The sequence below is a fragment of the Peromyscus maniculatus genome, chromosome 13, assembly GCF_049852395.1.
Source record: "Peromyscus maniculatus bairdii isolate BWxNUB_F1_BW_parent chromosome 13, HU_Pman_BW_mat_3.1, whole genome shotgun sequence".
Lineage (NCBI taxonomy): Eukaryota > Metazoa > Chordata > Mammalia > Rodentia > Cricetidae > Peromyscus > Peromyscus maniculatus.
This window is the reverse complement of record NC_134864.1, coordinates 49,079,982-49,095,793: the sequence shown is the minus strand read 5'-3', so window position 1 is coordinate 49,095,793 and position 15,812 is coordinate 49,079,982. Positions and strand designations below refer to the sequence as shown.

Sequence of the window (15,812 nt, the reverse complement as noted above, 5' to 3'; positions counted from 1 at the left end):
TTGTTTGCTAGTTTTGAGCATAAAGACTGATGACTTTTTATCTCTTAAAGAAACACATACAGTCAGCTGGGCTTGGAATGCATGCCTGTAAACCTGTATTGGGAAGGCAAGGCAGGAGGATCTTGAATTTGAGGCAAACTTGAGCTAAGTGGGATGTTCTTTTTTAAAAAAAAAAAAAAGGTATGTAGCTAGAGTTTTCCTGCCTTGCCCACAGTCAGGACAAATCTTTGTCACCTGCCAATCCCACAGCCGCTCAGACCCAACCAAGTAAACTTGCCACATGGCTCGTGGCTTACCGGCATCTTCACATGCTGCTTGTCCTGGCGGTGGCTGGCAGTGACTCTTTCTGCCTTCCTGTTCTTTCTTTTCTCCTCTCTGTTAGTCCCGCCTATACTTCCTGCCTAGCCTCTGGCCAATCAGTGTTCTGACATCTGCCTCTTTTTAATTTTGAATAGTAGGATATTTAGAATGGTTCTGATTTGAGGTGTTGTAGATAAATCTAGCATGTGTGTAATACTCTGCCACCAAGAACAGGGATCCAAGCTATGTCCAGTACTATTGGTTACATTATTATATTGATCAGAAAAATCTAGAGAATAGCTTGAAAAGAGACCCATATAATTAGTAGTTCTGGGTCTTTGTAGAACATAAGTTCTTATTTGCCCTTTAATAGGAATGCAAATATTATGATGTCCTATGCAAATAGGAAGTGATTTAAATCCCAAAGAAAAGTTAAATGCAATCATGTCTTCAGTTGAATGAAGGAGTCTATGATGGTCCCAAGGTCCAAGAATAAGCATGGAGTCATTAGTAAAGATAACAGGAGCTGAATCTATCTAATCCCTCTGGATCCATCAACTTCATCTATGAGTTGTGGCAAAGGAGGATGAGGAACGTAATGTGTTCAGAGACACTCACTGCAGATGCACACAGGTCAAAGCAGAAACCTTCACCAGAAGGAGACTGTCAAGTGACATAGGGCTCTGTGTTCTTCTCCCATGATGCTTAGGGCTTTAATTTGGACCCACATGGGCAGACTTGACCTCTGATATGGTCGAGATCTTCTTTTGCCTGTTAGCTGCAAGTCTGCTGTATCTTTCTGGTGACTTCCACTGGCTCCTTGCCTTCCACTGGCATCCTTGATGACCCGGTAGAGGAACTGGAGAGGAATCCATGAAGTTTCAGTGTATCCGTCTGCAATGACAGATGTATACCCCTTCCCAGTTTTCTTCTTGAGAAGTAGAAATAGGGCAGGTTAATGCATCAGCTGCCCATTTCCTTCTGCAGCAAGAGCATGGAGGTTAGAATGTGCGTATGAGAAATGAACAATGAATGTATATAGGTATTAACCAGAAGTTGAAGTTCTTATTGAAATGGAAGCATAACAGAATGTGAACACAAAGTTAAAGCAGTTTCTTTTTTCTTTTTCTTTTTTTTTTTTGGTTTTTCGAGACAGGGTTTCTCTGTGTAGCTTTGCGCCTTTCCTGGAACTCACTTTGGAGACCAGGCTGGCCTCGAACTCACAGAGATCCACCTGCCTCTGCCTCCCGAGTGCTGGGATTAAAGGTGTGTGCCACCACCACCTGGCTAAAGCAGTTTCTATTGCTGGAAATAATCCTACAACAAAAACGGAATCTGTAGATGTAACCAACCGTCTTATTAAATAAGAAACACAGAACCAATGTAAAAGAGAAAGCCGAGAGGTCAGAGCTCAGAGCTAAAATCTTACCCTTCCTCCTGTGAGCTCCTAGCTTCCCGAAAGAGAGCTATTTACTGTGTGTAAGTCTTTTCATAGTCTTTTGTTCTGCCTTCTCATTGGTTGTAAACCCAAACATGTGACTGCCTCGTCACTGTCTGTATGTACAGCCCCCCAGGTCTTAAAGGCATATGTCTCCAATGCTGGCTGTATCCCTGAACACACAGAGATCTATGGGATTAAAGGCGTGTGCCACCACCACCACCACCACCACCACCACACTCTGTCTATGGCTCTAATAGCTCTGACCCCTGGGCAACTTTATTTATTAACATACAATTAAAATCACATTTCAGTACAATTAGAATACCACCACATTTCCCCTTTTCTTTTTTTAAAATGGCAGGCTTCTTGCTAACTGTTCTTATAGCTTAAATTAATCCATTTCCATAAATCTATACCTTGCCATGTGGCTGGTGGCTTACCGGTGTCTTCACATGCTGCTGGTCATGGTGGTGGCTGGCAGTGTCTCTCTGCCTCAGCCTCCCGCTTCTCAGAATTCTCCTCTCTCCTTGTCCCACCTACTTCCTGCCTGGCCACTGACCAATCAGTGTTTTATTTATTGACCAATCAGAGCAGTTTGACATACAGACCATCCCCCAGCAGGAACCTGAAATGATATTTAAGGTTTATGAATTAACTGTGCTAGTGAATCAGAGCAGTCAGTTCCACCTGTTGGGCTGAAGTCAAAGAAGTAGAAAAGTATTAATAGATCAATGACTATCTGTACCATGAATCGCTCCTATACCTTTAGATCAGCCATCAATAAAATAAGTATCTGCTTCTGGACTGGGAGAATGTTGGGCATATTTTGTAACCACATTTAGTTTGTATAAGAAAATCCCATAGCTTACCATCTGGATAATGATGTCCTATCCTCCATAGTAATCTGCAAGTGAAAGTTGAAAATCCATGGAGTTCTGTAATGCTCTTAAAAACTGATTGTTAGTTAAGGGTAATATAATACAGCAAGGGTCAAATCCATGTACTTGCTGACATTGGGTTCTCCCCTGACTTATTATTGAAAGGAAGAAGAGTAAGGTAAGCAGTTAGTATTTTATGACTCTTATGGTATATATAAATCCATTCCAAAGGTTTAGCCTCTTGTGCTATAATGCCTGTAGGAGATAATTTAGTGGGGAAAATGAGTAAGTTTAAAGAAGGCGAAGGATCTGCATGATGCACAAATGGTTTTTCGTCTGGATTCAAATAGCTGCAGTTCTTTTCTTGCCTCTCGAGATCATATTTACCTCCCTCTGTGAGGGTCTCTGCCCTCTTACCTCATAGTCAAGTTCAGGTCCCTGTTCCCAGTGCCACCTCTTTACCTCTCAAGTTGGCGGTGGACCTGGGAGGATGGAGCTGATAATGAGGCAGACTGAAGTCTCATGTAATAGCCAACTTTTTCCAGAGCATCAGACAATTTATACTCTGAGGGTTAAGAGGAGTCACATGAGTAAAAGTGTACAATCACAAATGTAAGCCACAGCCGGGCGGTGGTGGCGCACACCTTTAATCCCAGCACTTGGGAGGCAGAGGCAGGTGGATCTCTGTGAGTTCGAGGCCAGCCTGGGCTACAGAGTGAGTTCCAGGAAAGGCGCAAAGCTACACAGCGAAACCCTGTCTCGAAAAAAACCAATAAATAAATAAATAAACAAACAAATGTAAGCCACATGTGAAGGACAAGCCACATGTGGAGGACAAGCCTCATGTGGAGGACAAGCCTCATGTGGAGGACAAGCCTCATGTGGCAAAAATAGGGTTTTCCATAGAGGAATATAAATAAATAACAACAGCCAGTTGTAATGAATAGTCTGAAGTAAACTCACTTCTATCTCCTACACCTGGGAGAAGCATGAAAGCACATTCCAAGAACAATTCTGTGTTTTAAGAAAACTAAGGTCCCAAGACTTGTTTTCTTGGCATTTTCCCACAAGCACTCAGAATTCTCACCTGATTCCATTTTTAGACCTTGTTCCAACATCTGTCCTTTCAAGTTTAGCTTTGAACTTGCAGCTGATGAACTTCGTTCAAAGTTTTCTTGTGTAGGAAATTATTCAACAAAGACTTCTTGAGAAGCATTTACTGTGCAGTTGAGAATAGTGGGAGGCTTCCTAGAATCTATAGAGTGGAGGTTAGTGTAATTGAGTAGCATCTTTGTCTATCTTGACTTGTCTCCAAAGAAGAATGTATTTGCACTTAACTAAGAGACGTGCAATATGTGCCACTGAGTGAAAAAGAAGGAGCACTTGGGATGTTTCATTTTGAAGAGAAAAAAATTATTCTTGGAATTAATGAGTCAAATTCAAGCTGTTTCCATGTATGTGCCATTTATGTTGAGTAACTTATCACACTTAGCTACTGTGAAGAAATCCAAACTGAGATTCCTTTTGAGATTTCAGAACCATAGGAAAGCATCTGAATGGTCATCCTGCATCCCTTTTAGGGGATAACTAATTGCTTTTGATGTGATTCCAGGACAGTGTTCAGTTAAAGGATCTGTGGAAAAAAATCTGCCATCACAGCAGCGGGATGGAATTTCAGGATCACCGTTATTGGTTGAGAACACATCCCAACTGCATCGTAGGAAAGGAGTTAGTCAACTGGCTAATCAGAAATGGACACATCGCTACGAGGTATTATAATTTTAAAATGTTTTGAAATTATTCATTAGTTTATTTTTATTAATGATTAGGATGCATATTTGAAGATGTAAGGGTATCGTTTTGTGAGTTAGGGTGTTGTTTTAGGGATCTGATGGTTTGAGGAACAAGCTCTTCAACTTCCTGCATCTGATGAGAGTGTTTGCAGGCAACCTGACTGGGGTCACGATTTACCATACTAAAAACAAGGACTGGCAGCTGGTGAGATGAATCTTTGGGTAAAGGCACTTGTTCCCAAGTCTGAAGACCTGAGTTGGACTTCCCGAACATGCACGCTATAAAAGGAGGACTAACATGGTGAAAAGCCCCATGGGAAAAACTGGGTGCAGCAGTGCACTGGGGGAGGCAGAGGCCAGAGGTTCAGCTGGTGAGCTGGTCTAAGTGGAATTGATGAAGTCCAAGTTCAGTGAGAGACCCGTCTCAAAAGATAGGTGATCAGTTGAGACAGAGACTCCATGCTGGTCTCTGTCTTCTAAGTACTCCCTTCACCACGTGAGCACCCCTGTGCACACAAATGCACAGAACCAAACACCCTGAGCATGCAGTAACTCTTCAAGTGGATTCCTAGCAATGCAGATGGGAAAATGTAGCTAGAGTCTGTTCTGTAATCTAGACATTGCAACCTGGGTTGAGAATTGAGCCCACAACTTATGTCTGGAGGGACCTAATATGTCTCACAGATCACATATAAAACAAATGGCAGACAGGATCTGCTGCTTTTTTCTGTGTTAGCTACCTTTCTGTTGCTGTGATATGATACTAGTCCAAGGAAATTTACAGAAGAAAGTATTTATTTTGGCTTAAAGTTACAGAGGGTCTGTGGGGGCCATACCTATTCAAATCACCACAGGAACATTCTCATTCAAACCACTACACCTTTCAAGTGAAGCTATCTCTTAGTGTTTGATACTTGCTCAGATAAGTCTCCTCTCACTGAGAAGGAACAAGAAAGAAGTAGCTGTAAACAGGGATCCTCTGTTTCCTAATTTGGCTGTAACTCTTATGTCTTTAGTCAAAATTTTCAGTCTCTTTGAGACTTGGACCTCTTAATTCCAATGCAGGGGAATGATTTAGTGTTGTATATAAGCTGTGGGTATTGACAAAATAGAGTTGGCTAAGTGCTTTATAAGTGTCCAATGTCATATACTGTAATGTGTTGTGTCCATTTCATTCATATATTTCATACCTATGATATTTGTGTTGTCTTTTCATAGAGACTGTAAGCTGATTGAGTGTAGGAACCATGTCATTCTCAGTCTTTTTTACTTTGTTAAGGATAGGTGTGAGTGCATTGTGTACTCAGTACATGCTTAAGCTTGTTTCTAGGGCTACCTTACCCCTAGGCTCTCCTTTGCTTTGGTACCTAGAGGAATTTCATTTGTCTCAAGTAGTTCTTTCTTACCCCTTATCTACAGACCATTTGACAGTTTCTCTTTGATTAGAAATGAAAATGAAGAAAAAGAGAGAGAGAGAGAGATGCTTTATCATGTGCCCAACATGCATTACTCTGTATGACCTTTTAAAATTTCAGTTTTCTTGGTCTCGATTTAGGGCACAAGCTATAGCAATTGGACAAGCAATGGTTGATGGACGTTGGTTGGATTGTGTCAGTCATCATGACCAGCTTTTCAGGGATGAGTATGCGCTGTATAGACCACTGCAGGTAATTTGGTAGTGCTACTGCTGATAAGAATGTAGTAGCTTGTTTTGAAGTTGTGTTTTTATCAGTAGGAATAAAAAGTTGAATCGCCTAAAGACTCTGTTACTAATACTTGTCAGACTCAGTGCTAGGGAGCTGCTTCCCACTGAGCAGCCACCTTCCAGGATCAGGCACTGTCAGTGTGCTGTGGCTTCGCTCAGGCTTGGCTTCTGCGACCTAGTTACTTGTCATCTAATTTTAATGTTTTTCAGTTTTACTCTCTATTTTTAGAACTAAGAGGGAATGAAATATATATAATAATATGATTTGAAAATTTGATATCAAAGGTTTTGACTTTTTTTGTTTGTTTTTTGAGACAGGGTTTCTCTGTGTAGCTTTGCGCCTTTCCTAGAACTCACTTGGTAGCCCAGGCTGGCCTTGAACTCACAGAGATCCGCCTGCCTCTGCCTCCCGAGTGCTGGGATTAAAGGCTTGCTCCACCACCGCCCGGCTTGACTCTTTGTGTACAAATTGTACACTAATGACCAAATGCTAAAATTTATTTTATAAGAATGAAAATTATTTATAGATAATTTTTTTGTTTGGTTGCTTTGTTTGTTTATTGAGACAGGCTACTGTGTAGCCCTGGCTTTCTTGGAACTCACTGTAGACCAGGCAGGCCTCGAACTCAGAGATTTGCCTGCCTCTACCTCTTGAGTGCTAGGACCAGAGGCCTGTGCCACCACCATCTGGCTATAGAAAACTTTTAAAAAAAAGATATAATTCTTTAATTTTTGGTTTGTGTAAAAGAATACATACATACACACACACACACACACACACACACACACACACACAAACATACATATACTTAGACACACACACAAGCATATGTCCATGTGATGAAACTCTAAGAAGCTTTCGGACTAAGATTTGTAAGCTGAAACCAGAAGCCCCATAGTTAGAAATGACAAATAGCACCATAGAGTGGTGTGGTATAATTTGTTAAAATTGGGTTGTTTTTTTAGGGGGTTCTTGAGTTGCCAGGGTTAGACTAAATTATGCTATCTTCACTCAGAACTAAAGGATGAAGTGAAACCCTGCCAAGTACACATCAATGAAATATTCATTTGTAAAATGCTACTTAAGCTTTGCAGTTAGTGAAAATTATCATTTAAGAGTGTGATGATCAATATGATACTGCTTTGCACCTCTTTGTTGTTACTTAGCTGTTTTTATGTGAACTTATTGAATTGTTAAAGTTATAGAAATATAAACCCCAACCTCTCTGCCATATGCTGGTAGTGTCACTCAGGGTCAGTTGCTCGGTTTGCTTTGGTCCTTTCAGAGTACGGAATTTTCTGAAACACCTTCTCCAGACAGCGACTCGGTGAACTCTGTGGAAGGACACTCTGAACCGTCCTGGTTTAAAGACATCAAGTTTGATGACAGTGACACAGAACAGATTGCTGAAGAAGGGGACGACAATTTGGCTAGTAAGTCTGGCTTTCTAATGTTGCAGTCGTTATGGCTCATTGCCATGCTGGCATGATGAAATGACTGTCCTGTTTATGATGTATGGTGCCCACTGGATGTCAACATTTGATAGTAGTGATCCTCGCTTAGATACAGTATTTTCGTAAGCCAGTCTGTGAGTCAGCTGACATTTCTGGATGTTGCTCTGGTCTCTAGTTGCAGCAGCTTTAAAATAACTCTTGAGCTAATATCGCAGCAGGCAGCTTTCTTGTCTCTTCACTGTGGTATCAGACTTTCTCTGTGCAGAACCTCCAATATATTTCCTCTTTTAAAAATTCATTTGAAATTTAACATGCTTCAATTTTATGAAGTCTACCCACAAGTACATGAAAATACTGTATCCATTTTGGTATTGCACATTGGGCTTGTGTATTAAAAGTTTTTTCCTTTCCTCCAATGCCCTGATAAAACCCATTTTTACTCCCCTCTCCCTATATTTCTTTCCCCTTCCCAACACTAAAAGATTCTGCCAGCCCTAGCAAGCGCACCTCAGTCAGCAGTTTCCAGTCCACAGTGGACAGTGACTCAGCCGCTTCCATCAGCCTGAACGTGGAGCTGGACAACGTGAACTTCCATATCAAGAAGCCCTCCAAGTACCCACATGTGCCCCCTCACCCTGCTGACCAAAAAGGTAGGAGGTAGTCACCACCTGGATTCCAAGCAGGTCAAAGAGCTGGGCCCTAGGGTCTCCTTACAGCCTGTCCTCTGCCTTCCTCTGTCCCCCAGGACTGAGGGGATCTGGAGTGGGCTTTGTTCCACTGTTGCTGATCTCCCACCCTCCCACTCCCCACCCCATACCCCTCCCCACACCTTTTTTGGTTGATTCTTTTTATTTCTTATTTTCTCCCTTTGCACTACCATGCCCAGTTTAAAGTGTGTAGTCTTTAAAAGGAACTATATCTGACTGTTCTTCCCGTAATGTGCAACTTCCAAGGTGGCAATTCTTTGCATTGATAACACGGACGTTCTGCCCTAGTCTTTTGTCTTTTCTTCATTTAACATCACCGAGCCTCTTTGCTTGTGCTATTCTACAGCCTCGGTTTCTTAAGACTGTTCAGATGCCCGAGCGTAGATGGGGGAAGTTATTCATTCATTTCTATTACATTTATTTTAAAGTTTCTTCTCTAGTAAAAAATGAATTCCTTTGTAGTTTTAGCTGTCTTACTTGATGCTTTAGTTTGTGAACTCAAAGATACTAATGGCCACATTATAAAAAATCCAAAAAACAAAAGCATGGTGTTAAAGGAAAGATGCAGTGAACCATTTCTAATAACATCGCAGCATGGATGGATTGCTCCTTTAAATGGAGGGTGAGCTGTATATTATTAGATGCAACTAGAAGCTTATTTCAAGTATAAGACTAATGGACCATTATTTTTCAAAGAAAATAAAATAAGTAATTATGGGAGTTCATTATACTAATAACCAAAACATCTTTATTATAAATAAAGCATTTAATTCCATGGTTTTACCCAGTGTTTGAATTTTGAACATTTAACTCTCTAATACTGAATTGCTTCTGAAATGCTTGCCTAATTCTTTGCTACTCCTTTACTTTGAACCTAAAAATAACATAAGGAATATATAGAATCTAAAGGTTTATTTCACAATTTGAAACATTTACATTTCCTCAACAAATTTCTCCATAATTGTCAATGTAAAGATGTGATAAAATGTCAATTAAGGTAACTATGATAATAAAAAGTGATTCTTATTTAAAAAATAAGGTACTGAGAGAGAGTGAGAGGAAGGAGATTTGACCGTAGGTGAATATAAAGTCCACATGGTGATGGGGATCCTCAGTGTAGAAGTTTCAAACATGATGGAGAACATTTGGATGAGTGTGAAGGGCAGGGTGACAGATCTGACCCTTGTGAGAATCCAGTGTACACTGAAGTTACACGAGATTAGTCTTTTAATAGAGATGTGGGTCAGCAGTAGACTGTGTCATGACGGGACATTTGCCCTCTGAACATGCATGTTAGCTGTTCCGTTTTGCTGAAAGCAGAGTGTAAGGTAAAGTACACTTTCTGTTTGCTGGTGAGTTTAAGGATGTCTTGAAAATTTTGGAAAAGGTAACCTCTCATCATAGGATTCCTACTGGCAAAGGGTGTACTGCTGAGCCAGCACACATTTACTTAGGAAATCTAACTCCGCATATGGGGTGAGGAACAGAATTAGAGGCTTCAAAAGTGACATTTTTGCCAACCTCAGTGTAACTCTGGAGAATAAAAAGAGAAACACCTGCAGTTGAAAAAACTGCCTGGTTTTAAATCATTTAAAAACTTGTAAAAGTTGTGAGCAGCAGCTGTTGTGGTGATAAATCTGAAAGAAGGTTACGTACTTGTTAAGAAAACTGACAGAATTGCAAAAATCCACATTGTACCAAAAGTTGGAGGAAAGGTCAAGGATATCTGAGAACAGAGTCCAGTTGTCATAGAAAGAAAAAAATAAGCCAAGTTGTTAGAGAAGTAGTTGTATTTCTCTGTCAAAATTAATATTATTAGGAATGATGCATAGATAAGGGAGGAAAGAAACTGAGCATGCATGGTTAGTCCTGGCCAGATGTCGGCAGACTGCCCACTTAGTAACAGTTTAGTTGTTCATGGTCATGGAGCTAGAGTCTACTGTCTTTCAAGACTCCTACAGAGTAAGTGTCTAGCTGACTGTATTGCTAGATGGCATGACTTTTTTTTTTTTTAATGGTTTCTTGATATGACTTTGGAAGATACCAAATTGTAAGATGTTTAGTAAGTAAAGTATACTGTGGTATTAGAAAAGGATTTGTGTTGACTCGGTACCTGCCCTGGATAGCTATCTTCACCTTAATGGTGATAAGAAGTTGGTAGGTTAGAGGAGTATCGTATGTTTTCTTTGATGTTGATAAAGCATTTGATTGACCTAGACAACCATGAAATATGTAAAAGAGGTAGTTGAAGTCAATGGTCATATGTATTTGTTAAAAGCATAGGCTGTGCTGTGGTGATCTGGGAGATGGCTCAGCAGTTAAAGGTTCTTGTCATCAAGCCTGATGACCTGGGTTCCATCCCTGGCACCCACATGATGGAAAACAAGAACCAATTCACGGAAGTTGCCTTCTGGCTTCCACATGTTTGTTATGGCGTAGGCATGTGTCCCTCCCTGCCCCCCCCCCCCAATTTAGGACAACTCAGGCTATGGAGTCCGGATTAGCTTTATAACAGTCTGTTGCTTGTTTAAAATGCTAAAATGACTATTATCAATTTGACACCAGTAGAAGAGGATATCCTAAGTTATCCTATAGGGCTTTGCTTACTCATAGTCAAGATTGTTCAGCACTCACTAGTGCAGATTACTAGTATAGAATAGTAGGTTTCATTGTGATTTTTCACATATTCATAAATTATATTTGTATTAGTTAGATGGTACAAAGTGATGCAATGATATATGTATATGAAGGAATGAGTCAATAAAACCAGTTAACATCTGGCATCTCAGTAACCAACCATTTTTTTTAATGACAAGGACCTTCAAAATTTACTTTCTTAATAATTTTGAAACATCTACTATACATTATTAAATTGCAGGCATCTTGCTATAAAGTAGATTTCAGTTCCCCTACCTAACTGAAACTTCCTACCCTAGACCAATACTTCCCCATTCTCTACTCCGTGGCCTCTGACGCCTACTGTTCTGCCCACTGTGACCTTTATTTTTGTATGGAAACACGCAAAGCATAGTGTGTTTGGTAAGTGTAGGAGTTCAGTAGTGCTCTTATTAATACTGACATATAGTTGTGTAGCTTGCTTGAATGATTGCACAAAATATTGAAATGATCATTGTCAATTTGATACCAGCAGGAAGAAGATGCTCCCAGGTTTTGTTATAGGGCTTGTCATGTCCATAGTCAGTTTGTTCAGCACTTGGTGTGTGAGGGCTTGGGGCATATGTTTATATGAGGTCTTGTATGTATGTGTATGTGTGGGGGAGGCCAGATGCCAGCATTGGGTGTCTTCCTCAGTATTGCTCTTCAGCTTAGTTTCTGAGACAAGGTGAACCTGGAACTCACTGATTTGGTTCGACTGCCTGGCCGATAGGCCCTAGGGATCCTCTTGCCTCTACTTCCTCAGTGCTGGCATTACAGGTATGTGCTGCTGCATTCAAACTTTTACACGAGCGCTTGGGATCCAGACCCAGCTTGGTCACACTCTCATGCTTGTGTGGCTAGCACTTTGCAGACTGAGTTATCTCTTCAGTTTCTGTTCAATACTTTATAAACGTTTTTCATTTTCATTTTTTTGTATATTGGTGTTTTGCCTGCATGTGTGTATGTGCACCATGTGTGTGCCTGGTGCCCGCAGAAGCCAGAGGAAGCTAGTGGATTTCCTGGAATTAGAGTTAGAGATGTTTGTGAACTACCATGTGGGTGCTGAGAATTGAACCCAGGTTCTTTGAAAGAGCAGCCAGTGCTCTTAACCACTGAGCCAACTCTTCAGCTTCTGTTCAGTAGTTTTTATAACTGTGTAGTAACTGTCTAGAATAATGAGTTTCATTGTGATATTTTCATATATGCATATAACATATTTTGATTGTATTTTCTAAAAATAGTTCTAAGAAAGTGTTGGTTATGGGCCAGTGAACTAGCTCAGTGAGGGAAGGCATTTCCTGCCACGCCTGAGGACTCAAGTTCAGTCTCTGGGCCCCACATGGTGCATGGAGACAATCGGTTTCCTCAAATTGTCCTCTGATCTCGAGATATGCACTGTGACAGGTACACACACACACACACACACACACACACACACACAAATGTAAAAGTATTGAATTATTCATCATATTGGGGCAGAGTGTGATCAACTTTTTGGGGTCTACATTTTTTGTGTATTTCAAACCCACATTTATTTTTTTGTTTTGTTTTGTTTTTCGAGACAGGGTTTCTCTGTGTAGCTTTGTGCCTTTCCTGGATCTCACTCTGTAGCTTAGGCTAGCCTTGAACTCACAGAGATCCACCTGCCTCTGCCACCTGAGAAAATAAACATTTTTTTAAATATAGAAGGCATGAAGCCAGATGGGAGTGGTATGTACCTTTAATCCCAGCACTTGGGAGGCAGAAGCAGTTGGATCTCAGTGAGTTCGAGGCCAGCCTGGTCTACAAAGCGAGTTCCAAGACAGCCAGGACTGTTACATAGAGAAACTCTGTCTTGAAGAAACAAACAAACAAACAAACAAACAAACAAATCTAGAGGCATGGCTGACACTAAATGGCAGAGTTGGAATTGTAGAGTTTTGTGAAGCGGCAGACTGACCTTAAGATGAAATGCGGTGTATTCCAAATAAAACAGTGTAGTCACACATAACATGTTTACTGTGAATGCTCTGGAGAACGCCACTTTAGTGATTCATGTGATCAGGACCAAGGTTTTATACAGTGTACATCAAATGGCCAGGATTGGTTTATTCAGGAAATGGGCATGAGAAGAGATGATTATACACTTGAATTATCTGAAGATTCATTCATGTAGCAAAAGTCCTCTCCCTTCCTGTCCTAATGCAATGTATTTCATTAGCAGCACTGAAACGACTGGCGGTGTGGTCCAGTGTAAGTTCTGGGATCTGTCCTGATGGATGAATAGAGCTGGCTTGGCAGGGTTGAAATCTTTGTTGTGTTAAGACCAAGGGGAGTTGAACTATTTAAAATGGAGAAATGAAGGCTTAATGCCATTGTCCCTAATGTATCTGAAGAGTATATGAGAGGAAAGATGAGAATTTTGTATGTGGAAGAGTCAGGTTCAATAGTCAGGAGTAGTTAGCTTCTGCCACTTGGCTTTGGAGGTGTTCAAGTTGGGTCTGAATGTCCACCTGTCAGAGTTAGACAGATACTGACATCTGGTGAGAGATTAGGTAGATTTAATGTCCTTCAGGCTTTCTTTTAGCTCCAAATCTGAAATGTAAGTGTAGCTATAGAATTTTAAAGTTGTAAGAGTTATCCTTTAGCTCATTCAGTGAGACTGTTAAAGAAGAGGGTCTACCACCAGAAAGAGGATAATTATTAGGTGGATCTGATTGGTTGTTTGCAACCTTGGTAGTCTTAGTTTGCAATTTGAGGACTTAAGAGCTTCTAATACCTGTACTTGCTTTCACAGTTCCCTCTCTCTAGCCTTTATTGTGCTAGTGAGAATTCCTGTTTGTCTTACAAAGCTGAAATATGAGGAAACATTTTGCTCTGTGGTACTTAAGTTGAACACTGATTGCTAACAAGTAAAGATTGCCCGAGTAACTTAGAGGTTTGTGAATGAACTGTTCTTCTGCATATGTGGGCAGGGATGGCTGGCTTTATCTTTTCATGAGGTGGAAGCCAGTCCTTACTAGTTCTTTTCTTGTGGATTAACCTTTATTTCATTCATTCATTCATGTATGTATTTATGTATTTTATGCATATGAATGCTTTATCTGCATGTATGTCCACAAGCCAGAAGAGGGCATCAGATCCCATTTTAGATGATTATGACCCAATGTATGGTTGGGGGATTTGAACTCAAGACCTCAGGAAGAATAGCCAGTGAGTGCTCTTAACCACTGAGCCATCTCTCCAGCCTAGCCCTTTATTTCTTATGGCTGAAGAAACTTGGATTTTTAAAACTACTGAAATATCCATACTTAAAAACATTGCTCTTGAATTTTATATCATGTAAGAAAGCCTCAAAATCTTCAACAGTTAGTGTCCTTTCTGGTTTAGTAATTTTTCATTTTTTTGAAGATTTGTATTATTGAAATATATCTTATTTTGTGTTGCAAGCAGGATTCTGAACTGTTCTTAGAAAATTAGTAACTAGAGCTTGACACAGGTAAAAGCTATGGCTTTGTAAGCCCTTTGAGTGGACTTCCCATGCATAGAAAACATGGGATTGAGGAGCAAGTGAAACATACCACATAGAAACACAGGATCAGATCTAGAATGTGGGACATCATATAGGACATTTGCCTGGTTCTTTCAAAATTTATTCTCATCGTGCAAAGAAGGTAGGAGATGTCTTCTAGATAAGAAGAGAAGGAGGAGGCATGGCAGGCAGATTCCATGTGTGAACTTGATAGGATCCAGTTTCCAAGGGTATGTCTATGAAAGACACTGTGCGAATAGGTGAATTTGAGTATGGGTCAGTTCTGTGATTGTTACAGTATTGTATGTTTTCATAAGTATGTAAATGATGGGGTGGCTATAGAGAAGAGAGCCCTTGTTTAAAGAGAGACATATTGATATGCTATTTGAAAAGTGTTGTGTGCTACTTGAACTAACTGGGATAACTTACATTTAAAATTTTCTGTTTACATGTATGTGTGAGTGGGGGTGTAGTGTGCTGTGAAACTGGAATTACAGACAGTTGTGAGCCGTCATGTCGGTGCTGGGGATCGAACCCAGGTTCTCTGGAAAAACAGCAGATGTTCTTAACCCCTGAGCCATTTCTCTGGCCCCAGGGTAACTTTAAAGCATGTGCAGATATATAGAGAAAACAGATAGGACAAGTCTTAAAAATGTCTGAATCTAGGTGGACAGTATACAGGACTTTTTATGGATTTAAAAATTTCCACAATGTGAGGAATAAACCATGATTTCTGGAATTTGATATCTGAAGTTTTAGTATGAGAAGTAGGGCTTTTAAAGAACAATGCATTAGTTGAACTGACAGGATTTGGCATTGGTTATTTCTGACAGGAATAAAGTATAGAAATAAATCATATCTACATACCTGATTGTATTGCATGATGCACTTCAGTTTTCTTTCTTTTTTAAAAATTATTTCTTTATTTATTTATTTGGTTTTTCGAGACAGGGTTTCTCTGTGTAGCTTTGCGCCTTTCCTGGATCTCGCTCTGTAGACCAGGCTGGCCTTACAAAGATCCGCCTGGCCCTGCCTCCCGAGTGCTGGGATTAAAGGCGTGTGCCACCACCGCCCAGCCTTTTTTAAAAATTATTTATTTTTATTTTATGTACATTAATGTTTTTCCTGCATGTATGTCAGCAGGAAACTGGAAGTTACTGAGAGTTGTGAGCCACCATGTGGGTGCTGGGGATAGAACCCGGGTTCTCTGGAAGAACAGCTAGTGCTCTTAACCGATGAGCCATCTTTCCAACCCCTGCACTTCAGTTTCTAAATAAAATATTTTCTCTGCCTCCTGTCTGAAAGGGTGAATGTATTAGCATGGAAATGAACTCAGAACACATTTTGTGGAGAATATTCACATT

The 15,812-nt window shown here is 40.4% G+C and overlaps 1 protein-coding gene across 5 annotated transcripts in view; it reads left to right on the top strand.

Annotated features, from left to right (window-relative positions):
* The window catches only part of Pikfyve (phosphoinositide kinase, FYVE-type zinc finger containing), a 92,964-nt gene that overhangs the window by 28,177 nt on the left and 48,975 nt on the right, over nt 1–15,812 (top strand). For 3 of the 5 annotated variants that reach the window (XM_006974977.4, XM_076550233.1, XM_015993878.3), the window contains 4 exons: nt 4,232–4,389; nt 5,968–6,079; nt 7,404–7,551; nt 8,055–8,222. In XM_006974977.4, the coding sequence (XP_006975039.1) occupies nt 4,232–4,389; nt 5,968–6,079; nt 7,404–7,551; nt 8,055–8,222 (586 nt within the window). Of the gene's footprint in view, nt 1–4,231; nt 4,390–5,967; nt 6,080–7,403; nt 7,552–8,054; nt 8,234–15,812 lie in introns of those variants that run through there. The other 2 variants (XM_015993880.3, XM_006974978.4) reach the window with 2 other exon arrangements.